General features: G+C 22.3%; 3 protein-coding genes across 4 annotated transcripts; 2 read left to right on the forward strand and 1 right to left on the reverse strand.

The window, feature by feature from the left end:
- The first annotated feature begins 677 nt into the window (after window positions 1-677).
- LOC108000722 (uncharacterized) lies at window positions 678-2,212 on the forward strand. Its single transcript, XM_062085420.1, has 3 exons — window positions 678-822; window positions 1,179-1,558; window positions 1,652-2,212. Exons 2-3 carry the CDS (start codon window positions 1,431-1,433, stop codon window positions 1,818-1,820), a joined length of 297 nt encoding a protein of 98 aa, XP_061941404.1. The 5' UTR covers window positions 678-822; window positions 1,179-1,430; the 3' UTR covers window positions 1,821-2,212.
- LOC108000775 (uncharacterized) lies at window positions 1,653-11,202 on the forward strand. The gene is made up of 6 exons (XM_017061380.3): window positions 1,653-1,790; window positions 4,427-4,809; window positions 7,166-7,300; window positions 7,438-7,709; window positions 7,920-8,153; window positions 8,513-11,202. Exons 2-6 carry the CDS (start codon window positions 4,737-4,739, stop codon window positions 8,981-8,983), a joined length of 1,185 nt encoding a protein of 394 aa, XP_016916869.1. The 5' UTR covers window positions 1,653-1,790; window positions 4,427-4,736; the 3' UTR covers window positions 8,984-11,202.
- Window positions 7,066-12,637, reverse strand: LOC108000776 (uncharacterized). 2 transcript variants are annotated; one of them, XR_009832802.1, is made up of 7 exons: window positions 12,478-12,637; window positions 11,045-11,162; window positions 10,798-10,935; window positions 10,461-10,650; window positions 8,331-10,386; window positions 7,918-8,249; window positions 7,066-7,703 (listed from the first exon to the last, which is right to left on the reverse strand). XR_009832802.1 is itself a non-coding variant. In XM_017061382.3 (5 exons), exons 1-5 carry the CDS (start codon window positions 12,488-12,490, stop codon window positions 10,330-10,332), a joined length of 516 nt encoding a protein of 171 aa, XP_016916871.1. In that variant the 5' UTR covers window positions 12,491-12,637; the 3' UTR covers window positions 7,066-10,329. The 2 variants fall into 2 exon arrangements, 1 of the variants encoding a protein (XP_016916871.1); XM_017061382.3 differs by having other exon boundaries at window positions 7,066-10,386.
- Window positions 12,638-13,634: the final 997 nt, after the last annotated feature.

Below are 13,634 nucleotides of genomic sequence, written 5' to 3' on the forward strand. Positions count from 1 at the left end.
TGAACAGAATTTGAAAATGATTAAGATTTAACATAATAATTTTCTATTCATTTAATAAATATTTTTAAATATTTTATATAAATTTCGATTTTATAGTTTAAAATTTTTATTGTGTAGGCTAGCCTGTATACTTACTAATCTTTTTGAAAACAATCAAGAAAAATATGTTAAAATGAAAATTTATAAAAATATGATTAAATTAAATATTCAAATCGTTACAAAAAATTCATTAAAATTATATATTTGATTATTTGATATATATTTTTATTTGTTGAAATATAAAAATTATTTTCTTGACTTCGATGGTATATATAAGACAAAAAATGATTGCAAATTTATTTTGATACTTTTAATATGATGATATTTTAGTTTTTAAATTAAACAGATTATTGTAATTTATATGTACTCTTACATTGTTATTCGATTTTAATAAATACTTGTAATATCTTTTGTTTATTTGTAATAAAATTTTAATTGAAAAAACTTTTTTAAATTAATCAAAAATTTATAAATTATTTGATTTATTGTAAATTTAATGAGATTTAATAAAATGATATAAAATGATATAATAAAATTAAAAATTATGAAAAATTATATATTTAAAATTTAACAAAATAAAATTTGTAAATGAAAATTTTTTTTTTTTCTCTAAAGATCTGTAATAGCATATCTTTAATTTCACTTAGTCATTGATTATAATTTGATAACATATGTTCTAAACAAAAAATCCAATTAGATTGAATCTATTACTTTGTAGCAAATCTTTGTACTAAAAGAGACAGTAGACATCCTAATTATTTACTAGTTTACTAGTTTTATAATGTAAGTTACATTAATATTTTATTGAGAATTTAATTTTTTATAACATATTTATATATATAAATAAGATTTGTATATATTTTTATATTTCTAGACATTTTCAATAAGAAAATTATTGAGTAAAATTTTAACTTTTTAACCTATTAGATAAATATAATTATATCGTTATAAATAATTTAATATTATAATGCATTTTTATTACATTAAATAATTATCAATAATAATTTTAATAAAAAAGAAATTCACAATATATTTTATTTTTAATACATAATTGCGTTTCATATATAAGTTAATTTCTGTTGGTCAACCTGTTTGCTATTATGCGTGAACTTATATAGTATTTTATTTGATGTATGCAGACGTTTGAAGAGAAGATCGATATAATTGAAGCAGACAATATTTCATTGTTTATGTCACGGGAACTTTTCCGTGACTTCCTCGAATTTCTTTTGTGTTATATTAAAAGCACTAACTCAAGTATTAATTTCACAATTTAAACGAGTGGGATTCTCAGAATTAATTCATTGATTATTAATATTTATTCAAATATTTATAATTATTTATAATTATATTATAAATTTATAATTATTTAAACTCTCAATATCGAAAAAATGCCGCATGCAGGCTTAGTAACTATAATTCTTGGAGTCACTGTAGCTACAGTTTTATATTTTATGTTTGGAAATAATAAACAAAGAAATGATCAATATTATGAACATGGTTATGAATCTTATCCAGAGTGAGTATTTTTATGAATATATAATAAAAATATAACTATATAAATCAATTCCATCTAACTGAATAAAAAATATCTTTTTTTCTATGATAATAGACAATCCAGTATGTCAAGAGATTCCGATGAATGTCCAATATGTTTACTTCCATTGGCATATAAAATTAATTATATTTTACAACCTTGTAGACATAAATTTCATAAAAGATGTATTGAAAAATGGGGACATGAAGCTGAGGTAAGTAATATAAATGAGATAATATTATGAACAGATTTAATTGATTATAGCTTTTTTAATTTTTTCAAAAACGTAATCCAAATTTAAAGTATAATTGATGTTATCTTACAGTCTCAAGCATTGTGTCCACTCTGCAGATCTCCATTTGCTCAAATTAGATAGATTTACATAAGACTGTCAAATTTAATATAAAAAATTTATTGATTAATACAATATTTTTTGTACTTTGTTGAAATTAAGATGTATTTGTTAAACATCAAATTTTCAAAACTATAAATAAATTTTTAATAGATAGTTGTATAATTGTCTTGTATAATTAAGACAAAAAAAATTCTATTGGAAAAGTAGAATAATTGAAATGAAAAAAAGTTAAAATGAAAAAAAATATTATTTTCTATAAAAACATTATATGCGAGATGAAAGTTTTGTTATTTCTTTGTACTGACAACAAAAGCATGATAGTAAAGTTTCTTGTTCTGTTTTTTCAATGTTGTATATATACAGGGTTATATACGTTATGTCTGGTGCTGTAATTTATTCACATACAGTTAAATATAATTACATATATACATTTTTAAAATATAAAATATATATAAATAAAGAACAATAGAAATATAATGTATAATACAGTTTAAAATTATTGTTTGAAACTTAACAAAATTAAAAAAAACTTTTCTTTGAAATTTAATTTAAATAAAAAAAAAATGAATGAAAAAAAATGAAATTAAATATGAAATTTACGATTTAATCTTAATTTTGACTTCAATTTTGATTTCAAAATTTACTTAAAATATGAACATTTCATAAAATGAATCTTCTCTTTATAAGTAATTTATATAAGACAGTGTTCATAAAATTATATATATTTAAATATAAGATTTTTACTCTATATTTCTATTAAATATTTCTATTATTCTATCTATTAAAATGTAACATTATAGCCCTGTAAACATATATTGTTACTTTTTTCTATTATATAAAAAATGAACAAAAGAATAAGAATCACACTAAATTCTACTTACATAAAATATTGCTTTCTGTAATATTTAGTATATTGAGTAATTATAATATAATTATATATATTAATATGAAGAAGTTATTATTACTTTAATAATTGCTTTATTTGATATTCTTAACATCTAGTTATATTGTCTAAATCATTTGATAATTTATTATTTTTTACATTATTATAAACAATATTACACTTTAAATAATTGAAATTATTTTTAATGTTTTAATTGATTAAAATAATTAGAATCAATTCAGTTTATATTATTTATTTTTATTATAAAATGCATATTTGAAAAATAATTATATACATATTTATATTATATTGGAATTGATATTATATTACAAGTTTTTTTAGAAAGTTATGTAGATTGAAAATTATATATAATTATTATTTTATTCTTATAAAAATATATTTAATATTAAAATGTATTTGTAATAAAAGTCACAATAATAATGTATAATAATCTTATTGCTAAATATTATAAATAACAGTTTATAAATTATTAAATATTATATTTCATAAATTATAGTAATATTTTTCACGCGTAATATTTTATTCATATTAACGAAATGTCGATATTTAACCAGTTAACTTAATATATAAGATTATTAAATTAAATAATAGAAATTTTAAGAAGTGTGATATTTGAACACATAAATCATTTTAACTTAATATAACTTACAAATTAATAGTTTATAAAGTGTGTTATAAAAAAAAATGTACATAGATATAAAATGTAGAATATATTTCTGTGTGAAAAATGAATAAAATAAATATAATTCTTAAATAATAAACAAGTATTTTAAAATATTAACTTCTTTCTACCTTAATATTTCCATTAATATACAATTATTTTTATATGCATAACGATTGTCTTTGACAGTTATGTTTTATGAAAGTGAAAATAGTATTATAATAATTTTGACAAGATATAATAACTTCATATGATTCTATTTATGAAACTTTCCTTTGATGATATTTATTATTAAACTATTGCTTTGATGTAAAAAAATAAAAAAAAAAAGAAATCGGGAAAATTAAAATATAGAGATATAGCATTTATGAATTTAATTCTTATGATTATGCTACGTGTAGAACACTTTTCTTTTCACTAATCGTAAATGGTCTCTGTGGTTTCCGGTTCACTCGATTTGTATCCCTTTCGCAATCGCGACCGTAATTATTTTTACTTTCTACTCTCTGAATTCTCATTTCATGTCAATGGTTCAAAATCATCTCATTAATAATCCTTTTTTTTAACAATAAATTCTCGTATATTGAAAGTAAAAATAATCTGTTTAATACTAAAATTTATTAAATAATATTTCATAAATAAAAATTTCTTAATATAATAAATTTATACTAATTAATTAGTAAAGTATTCCTAAAAAAATCTTACAATAAGAAGTAAATAAAAATCTCATAAAAAGTATTTAAAAAAGAAAATAAATAATGTTGTTTTTTTAATATGATATATGATATAATTTATATAAATTCGTTTACATATAACTATACATATACATATGTGCACAAACATACATATGTAATGCGTTTAAAATGAAAAACGTGTGGCTATAATTTAAACTTTCAATTCGATAGAAGGGTTAACTTATTACGTTTACAGTTTCTTTTGGCATCTTCTTGGTAATAGCGTGCACGATGGTTGTGAGCAACGGTAATATTTGTCCAGTGAGCGGCCCAGGGAATGTAGGGAACCGGTCAGTTACCTGAGAAACATAGCTGGTAGCAGGACGATCGATGTTGTCGATTGTTAACCTTAAGAATTCTCTGTGACGGTGGTCCACAGCAACAAGACACGGAGAAGTAAAGGTGGCGGGAAAAAGTGCATTGATGATGTCCATCACTTAAAAAGTTTTGAATTTTGCGGCTTTTCCGGCACTCGATTATCAAAATGCGTGAACAAATTAAATACGATGCAATATTTGTTGTTGATTCTGTGTATCATGCACATGATTGTGACTTCGAAAACCACCGATGAAGGACGAGGTAAGAATTCGAAATTCAAACAATTATTTTTGATAATTTTTTCGATTTGTTATTTATTATTTAAAAAAATTATAAAAATGATTGATGAAATTATATTTTATATATTATTCTGTAATTAATTTCTGTAATAATTGCTTTTAATTTACTAAATTAAAAAATATATTATAAATATATTATAAATATATATATATATATATTAATCACATGTATAACACAATATATAGGAATTTCAATATTAAAATATAAACATAAATATAAAATATTTCCTTTTCAATCAATTTATGAATCACTTTAATAATAATATAATTGAATTTTAATATTTATAAATGAAACAAGAAATTTAATAATAAAATTGCGTAAAGCATGTTAAAAATGAAGACAAAATCTCTGATTATATGATATAACCAGTTATATATAAGGATTGTTCGACTAACGGTGAAATTATTTTACCCGATAATCATTCAAATTGACGTGATTAGCATGAATGTATTAACACATGGTATAATGATTGTACCTTTTAAAGATAGATTGATCTATTTTCAAAAAATAGTGAATTTACAATTGTGAATGATTACGAGATTGAAAATCGATTGTCGAGCATTTTTTTAGGTTTTATAATTGTAGAATTTCATTTTTGCCTGTATTATATTATATATGTATATAGATGATAATTAAATAAATTCTATCTTGATCGCTTTTGAATTGCTCTTTTTAAAAATAAAGATAAAGAAGTTGCATACATTTCTTTACTATGCAACGTGCAAATTTATGTTAAGATTTAAAGATATACGTAATCTATGATAATATCGTGAATGTATCATATTGGAAGATTTTATCTTAAATAATTTTATTGTTTACAATATTAAATATATATTCATTCTACTATTAAATATTAATGTTAAGAAAGGATATTAATGATAATTAAAAAAATGTAAATTATTATTATCTCATATATCGTAATAAATTATAACGATTTCGTAATCTTGATGATTTTCATGGTGAAAAAATTTAATATTAAAATTGATTGTTATCCGAAATAAAGTATTAAATTAATTATCTTGAATTAATTTAAATAACGGATTAATTATCTCGATGATAATGACGTTTTAAAGTAGAAATAAATAGGAACTTGTTTCACGGCGCCTTCTTTAATTGCGGAAGTAGAATGGAAAACGTGTCGTAATACCAAATATGGTATCGCCATATGTTGATTCTACATATTAATATTTTAATATTAGGACATTGAAAAATCAACTCGTGAATAGCAAATGTGAAAATTTTTTTAATAATGACGAAATAAAAAATTCTTCGTGCTATTTATTATTTAAACTTAATAAAAATTTTTTTTAATAGAAATCGAAAATTTGATAATTTCATTATTATAAAATTTTATTTTTTAATTTGAAAGAAAAATAAATAAATTGAGAAGGAAAATATATTAAATTTTTCTTATTAAACATTTGCGTGAAGTTATCATGTAATTCTAATGTATCTGTAAGAAGATTTTGAGCTCTTTAGCGGTTTGCATGATGTTACTTTGGATGATGACTTTGTTGAAGGTTCAAATGTGGGAGGTTCAAGTCGCATATAAGACGAAGATGCATATATTTGTACAACAGACAATCTTGTTCATTTAAAATGAAATGAAAGCAAGATCCCTCTAGGCCTTTCGTTTTTTTTACCTAAATATATGTAGCACATACTGAAACTAGCAGCTCGAAGAAACTGGCTTTCTAATAATATTATGTTATTATCTGTAAGGTCATTAAGATCAGTGATCATCACCGACGCACAATATTATGCCTCGCGCATATCTTCTATTAAATTGCATATTTTAAATAATTTTATTAGAAATGATAATTTATCTTTTACTTTCAATAATTTATATTCAGATTTAATTTTTCCACGAGAAGATTATTATTATTATAAAAATATAATATATTTATTTAATAATTAATTTTTATCTTCTTAAATTTTAATTTAAGAATTCAAATTATAATTTTGTTACTCGTATTTTAATTAGAAAAGTATTAATATTAAAATTATAATTAAAAATTGTTTTAATATTGAAACTTGAATATTATAGTAATGAATTTATAAATATTTTTAAATATCATAATAATAAATTTGCTTTTCAAAATATATATTAATAAGTTTGTAATAAGTTTGTAATAAGTTTGTAATAAGTTTGTAATCTTAACGCCAATAGAATTAAGAAGAATGAATAGAATTAGAGGTAAAAGAAATAAATATTAATTTAAAATTTAATTTAAATTTTTGCATTTAATTAATTTGATAAAATATTTCTCTTATTTCCATTATGATGTTATATCATCTTTATTTAATTACATTACAGTAAAAGGATTAGTTCGAGATTGGGCGCCTCTAGTATGGCTCGCACCTGGCGAACTCTTTTTACCCCTTGGAGTACCAGAATTTCTTGACAATATGCAATCCGACGTTGATTATCTTCATACCAAAATTGACGTAGGTAAATAAATAACAGAATAAATGACACAATTATTCTTAGAGAAATTTAAAAATTATGTGATCTACTTTGATCTAATTTTTTTATGAAATGGAACATGGAAAACAATTAAATTAATGAAACAATTTTTACATTGACAGAAATATTGTTGAGGAATCGATCGTCGTTTCTATACGGCCGAAAACCAACAGGTACGGTACCGATTTATGCTGTGATCAAGAATTGTGCTATTCCAGATGTTTCTGCAGATGTGATAAAGATCAGGAATGAAAGAAATTTTCCAAAAAAAAGGGACGAAACATTGATATCATCGAAAAATATGCTGCAGATCGACGATTTTGGGTCGACTATGATCTTCACCAACGATCTTTCACAAAAGATTTGGAAGACCGATGTTAAACAGAATCTAGAGGTACATTAAATAAGAATCTTATAGAAAAATTATGTAGAAATAAAAATTATTAAAGTAAAGATTTTAATTCTAAAAAAAAGAGACATAAAAAAGAAAGTTTTTTCTCTTTAAATAATAGTTATTAAAATGATAATTAAGATTTTTTAAAGTACTTTGAAAATGATATAAAATTCTCAGAAATTATTTTATTGATTGATTAAATACTTACAGAAACATGATGATTTTGAAAAAAAAAAGAAAAAAGGAAACAGGTCCCAGAAACTGCACTTTCACGTGACCTATTGGATGTTCTATCCGTTTAGCGAGGGAAAGGCGGTCTGTGTTCTGGATCTTGGATTTTTTGGTAGCTGGCCGATACCCACTGTGGGCGGGATATGCCTTGGAATGTTTAAAGAATATGGTAATCACGTGGGCGATTGGGAACACATGAGTCTTTATTTCAAGGTAGATGAATACTCTTATTCCATATAAAAAACAAAATATTTTTCATTCTAGAAAATATTTTGAAATATTTCTTTACAACTATTGAACAACATAAACCTAAAAGTAAAAAGAAAAAATAATTATTAATTATCTATTATATATTATTTTTACATTTTTTCATTATTATTGTATAATTACTTTATAATTTAATTCTATATTCATTTATAAAAATATCATTTGAACATTTCAAATTGGAGTCTCTTCTAGATTATTATTATTATACTTATTTCCTATATATATTTATTTTATTTATGCTGAATTTTTATTATTTTATTCTATACTTCTTCGTGCAAAATCAATCGTTTATCTTTTAAATTTAGGATACAAATCATCCATCAACCATGTACGTGTCCGCGCATGACGCAGGGGCGTTCTATCGGTATGATTTACGAAGCGGTACATTTGTTTATGAGAGTCAAGAGACGCGGAAAGGAATATTTCAAAAACCTATATTTCCTGAAAAAGTTTTCACTGCCGACGGCTCTCATCCCATATTATTTAGCGCGCGAGGATCGCATGGACTTTGGACTGCGCCAGGGAAACACAAATTCGTCAGATTACCTCGTCTTTATGACGAAAGTGGTTTTGGAATCGCTTGGCCTACATGGAAAAAAATGGAATTGCTTCTGAAAGAGGAGAACACTATCTTACCCAGCTGGATGACTTTTAGAGGCAAGTGGGGTAATCCTAAAAGTAATTGTCATCCTTTAGCCAGATTTGGTTTCAACATTTGCGAATTCGTTGATGGTCCTACTGGCATTCCTATGAAACAGTCAAGTTTTCGATGCTGACGATATTTCTTTAATAATTTTTTAACATTTTCGCTGCTATTATGTATAAAAATTATAAATATTTGTGTTGAAGTTGATATTATGCATGTCAGTTATTATATTTACAAAATAAAATTAATGATGATAATGAATTTTTAAAATAATATGATGTAATATAGTGACATAGTAGCGAATATGTCGAAATATATATCATCAAACACAAAAAAATTGTATAGTTTTAATAATTAAAAAGAAATTTATGATTAGTAAAATGCATATTACTATAAATATAAAATGAAGAAGTTATAGTCTATTCAAAATTAATTGATTAATTACTGATTAATAACTGATTAAATTATTTTTTGTATTATCAAAAACTTTAATTATTTTGAAACATGTATATAAGAATTTTTTCTAAATATTCGGAATATCTTGATCTGGAACAATAAATTAATCTTGAATAAACGACGACTTCAATCTGTAAAATAAATAATAATGAAATAATAAGGGTTCAATATGAAATGATTGTTAGTAAAACACATTCATTGAATTCGTTCATTTTAATAATTCTAATATTAGCTTAGCAAGGAATTAGAAAACAGCATCGTTATTTGTGAAACTTGCTTTTGATTAGTAATATATTCTTATCGTTTAAAATCTTTGCTCGATGTAAAACGATAATAAAATACAATTTTATCATTACAACGAATAGATCGATGATAAATATTAAAAGATGTAATAGATTTATATATATATATATATTAATATATAATTAATATATATATTAATATATATATATATATAATGTATAGGCATTGCGTGATACGTTTTCGTTTAAGGAACAGTAGGCAAATGCGGTATTTAGCTATAACTCGTAATTATAGATATTTTGATGTGATCCTTTAAAAACTGGCTGATTAAAGGAACACTTTGTTTCTTGCGTCGAAATTGTTATAATCTCGATTCAAGAGAAAAAAGAAGTCTTGCGATTGTGATATAGGCCTGTGCAATTAGACCAATTGCAATAAATTCGAAGAGAAGCTCTTTTTTTTTCCTAAGAACATGGCATATTTCGAAAATTACATCGTGCAGAAATAGACTGTATAATTAACTTGATCTCGATAGATAAAACATTCGTTATGCTTGCATTTAACGTGCAATTAAATGCATGCACGTGATTCTCTTAAGATTAAAACAATGATCATTAATAATTGATCGCAACGATGAATTTCATTGTAATGCTAACCTACGTTTTGCACGATTAAAGTTCGAAATAAGTAACGTTCTCATGCATCAGTTTTCCCTCTTATTATTATACGTCCTCTATTAGATGCATTTCTTTGTGTATCTCAATCTCAGTGTTTTGTTCAAAGATCTTCTTGGTTTCGCATACTTAAAGATGCCTTCAATTTTGTACCCAGCACCTGTGAAAGAAATATGTACTCGACTCTTAGATGTTCGAGTAACAAGTCAGTATTAATGAGATCTACTCGGAGACCTCATCTTCTTTTGGTTGTTTCAATAGACCGATATTATGTATTCCAGTCCTTAGTAATGGCGTCCCTTTGTCTTTTCCCAATACGCGTGCGTTCAGTTGGATTATTAATGGAATTCCAGCTTTACAGCATATTATTTGAACTTCTTCTTTTAAGATTTTTTCTTTATATGCTAAAAATTCTATTTTTAACCTGTTGCAGAAATAAGATCTTGTAATGGAAATTACAATATAATATAAAAAATTAAATTACAATAATAAAAATTATAATTTTTATACAAATATAAAATTTAATAATAATATGTCTACAAATAAATTTATAAAATAACAAAAGATTTACTTTAAGCTTTCCTTTTCATGTGTTAGTTCTATAATATGACAATAGGGATTATGATATTCCGTGATTATCGCAGGTTCATTACTGTTTCTTTCGTTATGAATACATAAATCCCAAGGAATGGAGAATTCAATATGATATCTAAAAAAATTATGTAAAAATATTATAAATTTAGATAATTTAAAGTTATGAGAACATTTATTAATTTCACATATTTAATTTCTTAATATGTGTACAAAAAAAATGCAACCTATGATGAAGTTGTAAGAATCCAAGATGAACATCTATTTGTCCATGTCGTTGTGGTTGTATCACAATTTTGTTGTCTTTTCCGGGGCCACTTGCTCCGCTAAAGTGCACGTGATGCTCTAAATCCAAATTTAAGTAAATAAAAAAAAAAAAAAACAATACACATATCGTGTTTAAATTCATTCATGTATAAATTATATAAATCTATATTGATATAAATCATTGTGTTATTTGTTCAAAGTTAAATAATTTTAAAATTTGCTTTTTATTCTATCATTATTCTAATGAAATGTTAATACTCATTTTTATTGGTGTGCTAGAATGAATATTCATATTATCTCTTTCTATATAAATATATTATATAGTGTATTAATTAATATTACATAAGTATATTAATTATACATGATATAGTAAGTTACACGCCCTCTCGTACAAGAAACCGTTAACTATATTTAAATGGGAGCATAAATTGAAAGATAATTAATTTATTTGTAATGAAAATTATAAAAAGAATGCGATAACATATTTTATGATTATTTATGCAATATTTAGTCTATTATTACGAAATTAAATTCGATTTAAAATTTAAAAAATATATTTATATATTTTTTATAATTATATATTGATAATATTTAATGTTATTAAATCGATATGCAAAATTGAAATGATTGATAAAAACATAAATAAACATATTGTTTATAGGATTAATACAAACAAAACAATATTACGAAACGAATATATAATAAAAGTATATATATATAAGAGAAAAAAAAAAAATAAAAAGTATTAATAACTTACAATTTCGAAATAAAAAAAGTATATATATAAGATTATCAGCGAATATAATTATGAAATAATTATTAAGAAAATATGTAACGATATATTACTTTTTTCTCAGTAATATTTATTACTTTATGACCTTTAAAAAAAATAAATTTTTTCAATTTTAATAATTAAAGATTGTCTGGGTACATGATGATTCATAGATATAGGAAATTTTATATAGATATAGCAAATCTTAAAAGGTTATGTACTAAAAATGAATCAATCTTAATAATTGTACAGATTATTATTATTAATGTAAAAACCTTAAAAAAACGAAATAATAATAAAATTATAAAGTTTTTTGAATAGCAAATATATTGTACTTTCGAAGTGGCGCGCTTTCAAATGACCTGATTATGACCTTATTCTAACCTATGTCAAGTACCGACCGGCTTTATAAAAATTGTTAAAATATATGATTTTTTAATAAAAATTCAATTTTTAATGATATATTATTTATTTAAAAGATTAATTTATCAAGTTAGTTTTTCACGTTTTTGTAATATTCATTTATATTATAAAATATAAAAAATACAAACCTTAATGATAATAAGATTTATGTATAGCATAAAAAAGAATTGGTTATGAGTTGAAATAATTTATCTTTACCTTTATCTGCCATATTTTATAAGGCAATGTGGCAGTTGTACTTTCATGCTACACACAACTAATTTAATATTCCGCACGACTATGCTATTTTTTAATGTATTAGTGCATGCATGAGTCGTTGTAACGCATTGAATAGTTGAATGCTTCGATACTGGCGGCAGCACTGTTTTTTTATCATTCAAGAAATACATTTTCATTTTTTTTAATCGAATAATTTATCTAATTATAGATAAAACTAATAAAAAATACTATCAATAATGTTTTAAAATATTAAATTTTTTTATATTATAAATAAGAAAGCATTATAATGTTGATTTATAATATATTTAAATATGTTTATTAATTGCAAAATAATATTAATCATAATATAGTTAATTAAATAATGATAGTAGTGATAATTGAAGTAAAAATTTTCAATTTTGATCCATATCCAATTTTTAAAAAATTAAAAAAACATATGCACAATAATCTTTTTTGTGTCATTAAATAAAATTTTTCTTATAATTCAATCTCTGTTATATATATTTTTCTTTTCTTTTTTTCTTATAAAAAAGAGAAAAAATAAACTTTAAATATTCTATGTACATTTACTTATATATTTGTTTGTCTTATTATTTCTCAATTTGTCTCTTTAATTATCTTCTTTTAATTTTTAATTTATTCATTTGATGAAAAAATAAAGATAATATCTTACTTTTCGAGAATAATGGTTATAATTTTATTGTATCAATTTTTTTAATAAAAAAATTTTTTTTATTATTTTTTAAATTTTCGAATTATTAAAATTTTTTATAGATCCTTATTTCAATTTTACCTAGATTTCATCTAATTCAGGAATGAGTTGTTATGTAACATGTTATAGCTATATTTATTATTTATTATTAATTAGTTATTAATTATTGTGGATTAATTATTTATTATTTCCTTAATTTTTATTCAGTCATGATGATACCGTAATCTTATAAATAATATAGAAATTGAATAATCTTCAAATTAGGAATAAAATTATATTTCAATTAAAAATTTGTATATTTCCAAATATTTTTGTAATTATTTTATTTTCCATAAAAAAATGTATTTTTACTGTATCGTTACATTTAAAATTTTTTTTTATAATGAAGGTATATTAATTTATAATTGCGTAAATATAATTAATA

Source organism: Apis cerana, linkage group LG15, assembly GCF_029169275.1.
Source record: "Apis cerana isolate GH-2021 linkage group LG15, AcerK_1.0, whole genome shotgun sequence".
NCBI classification, from domain to species: Eukaryota; Metazoa; Arthropoda; class Insecta; order Hymenoptera; family Apidae; genus Apis; species Apis cerana.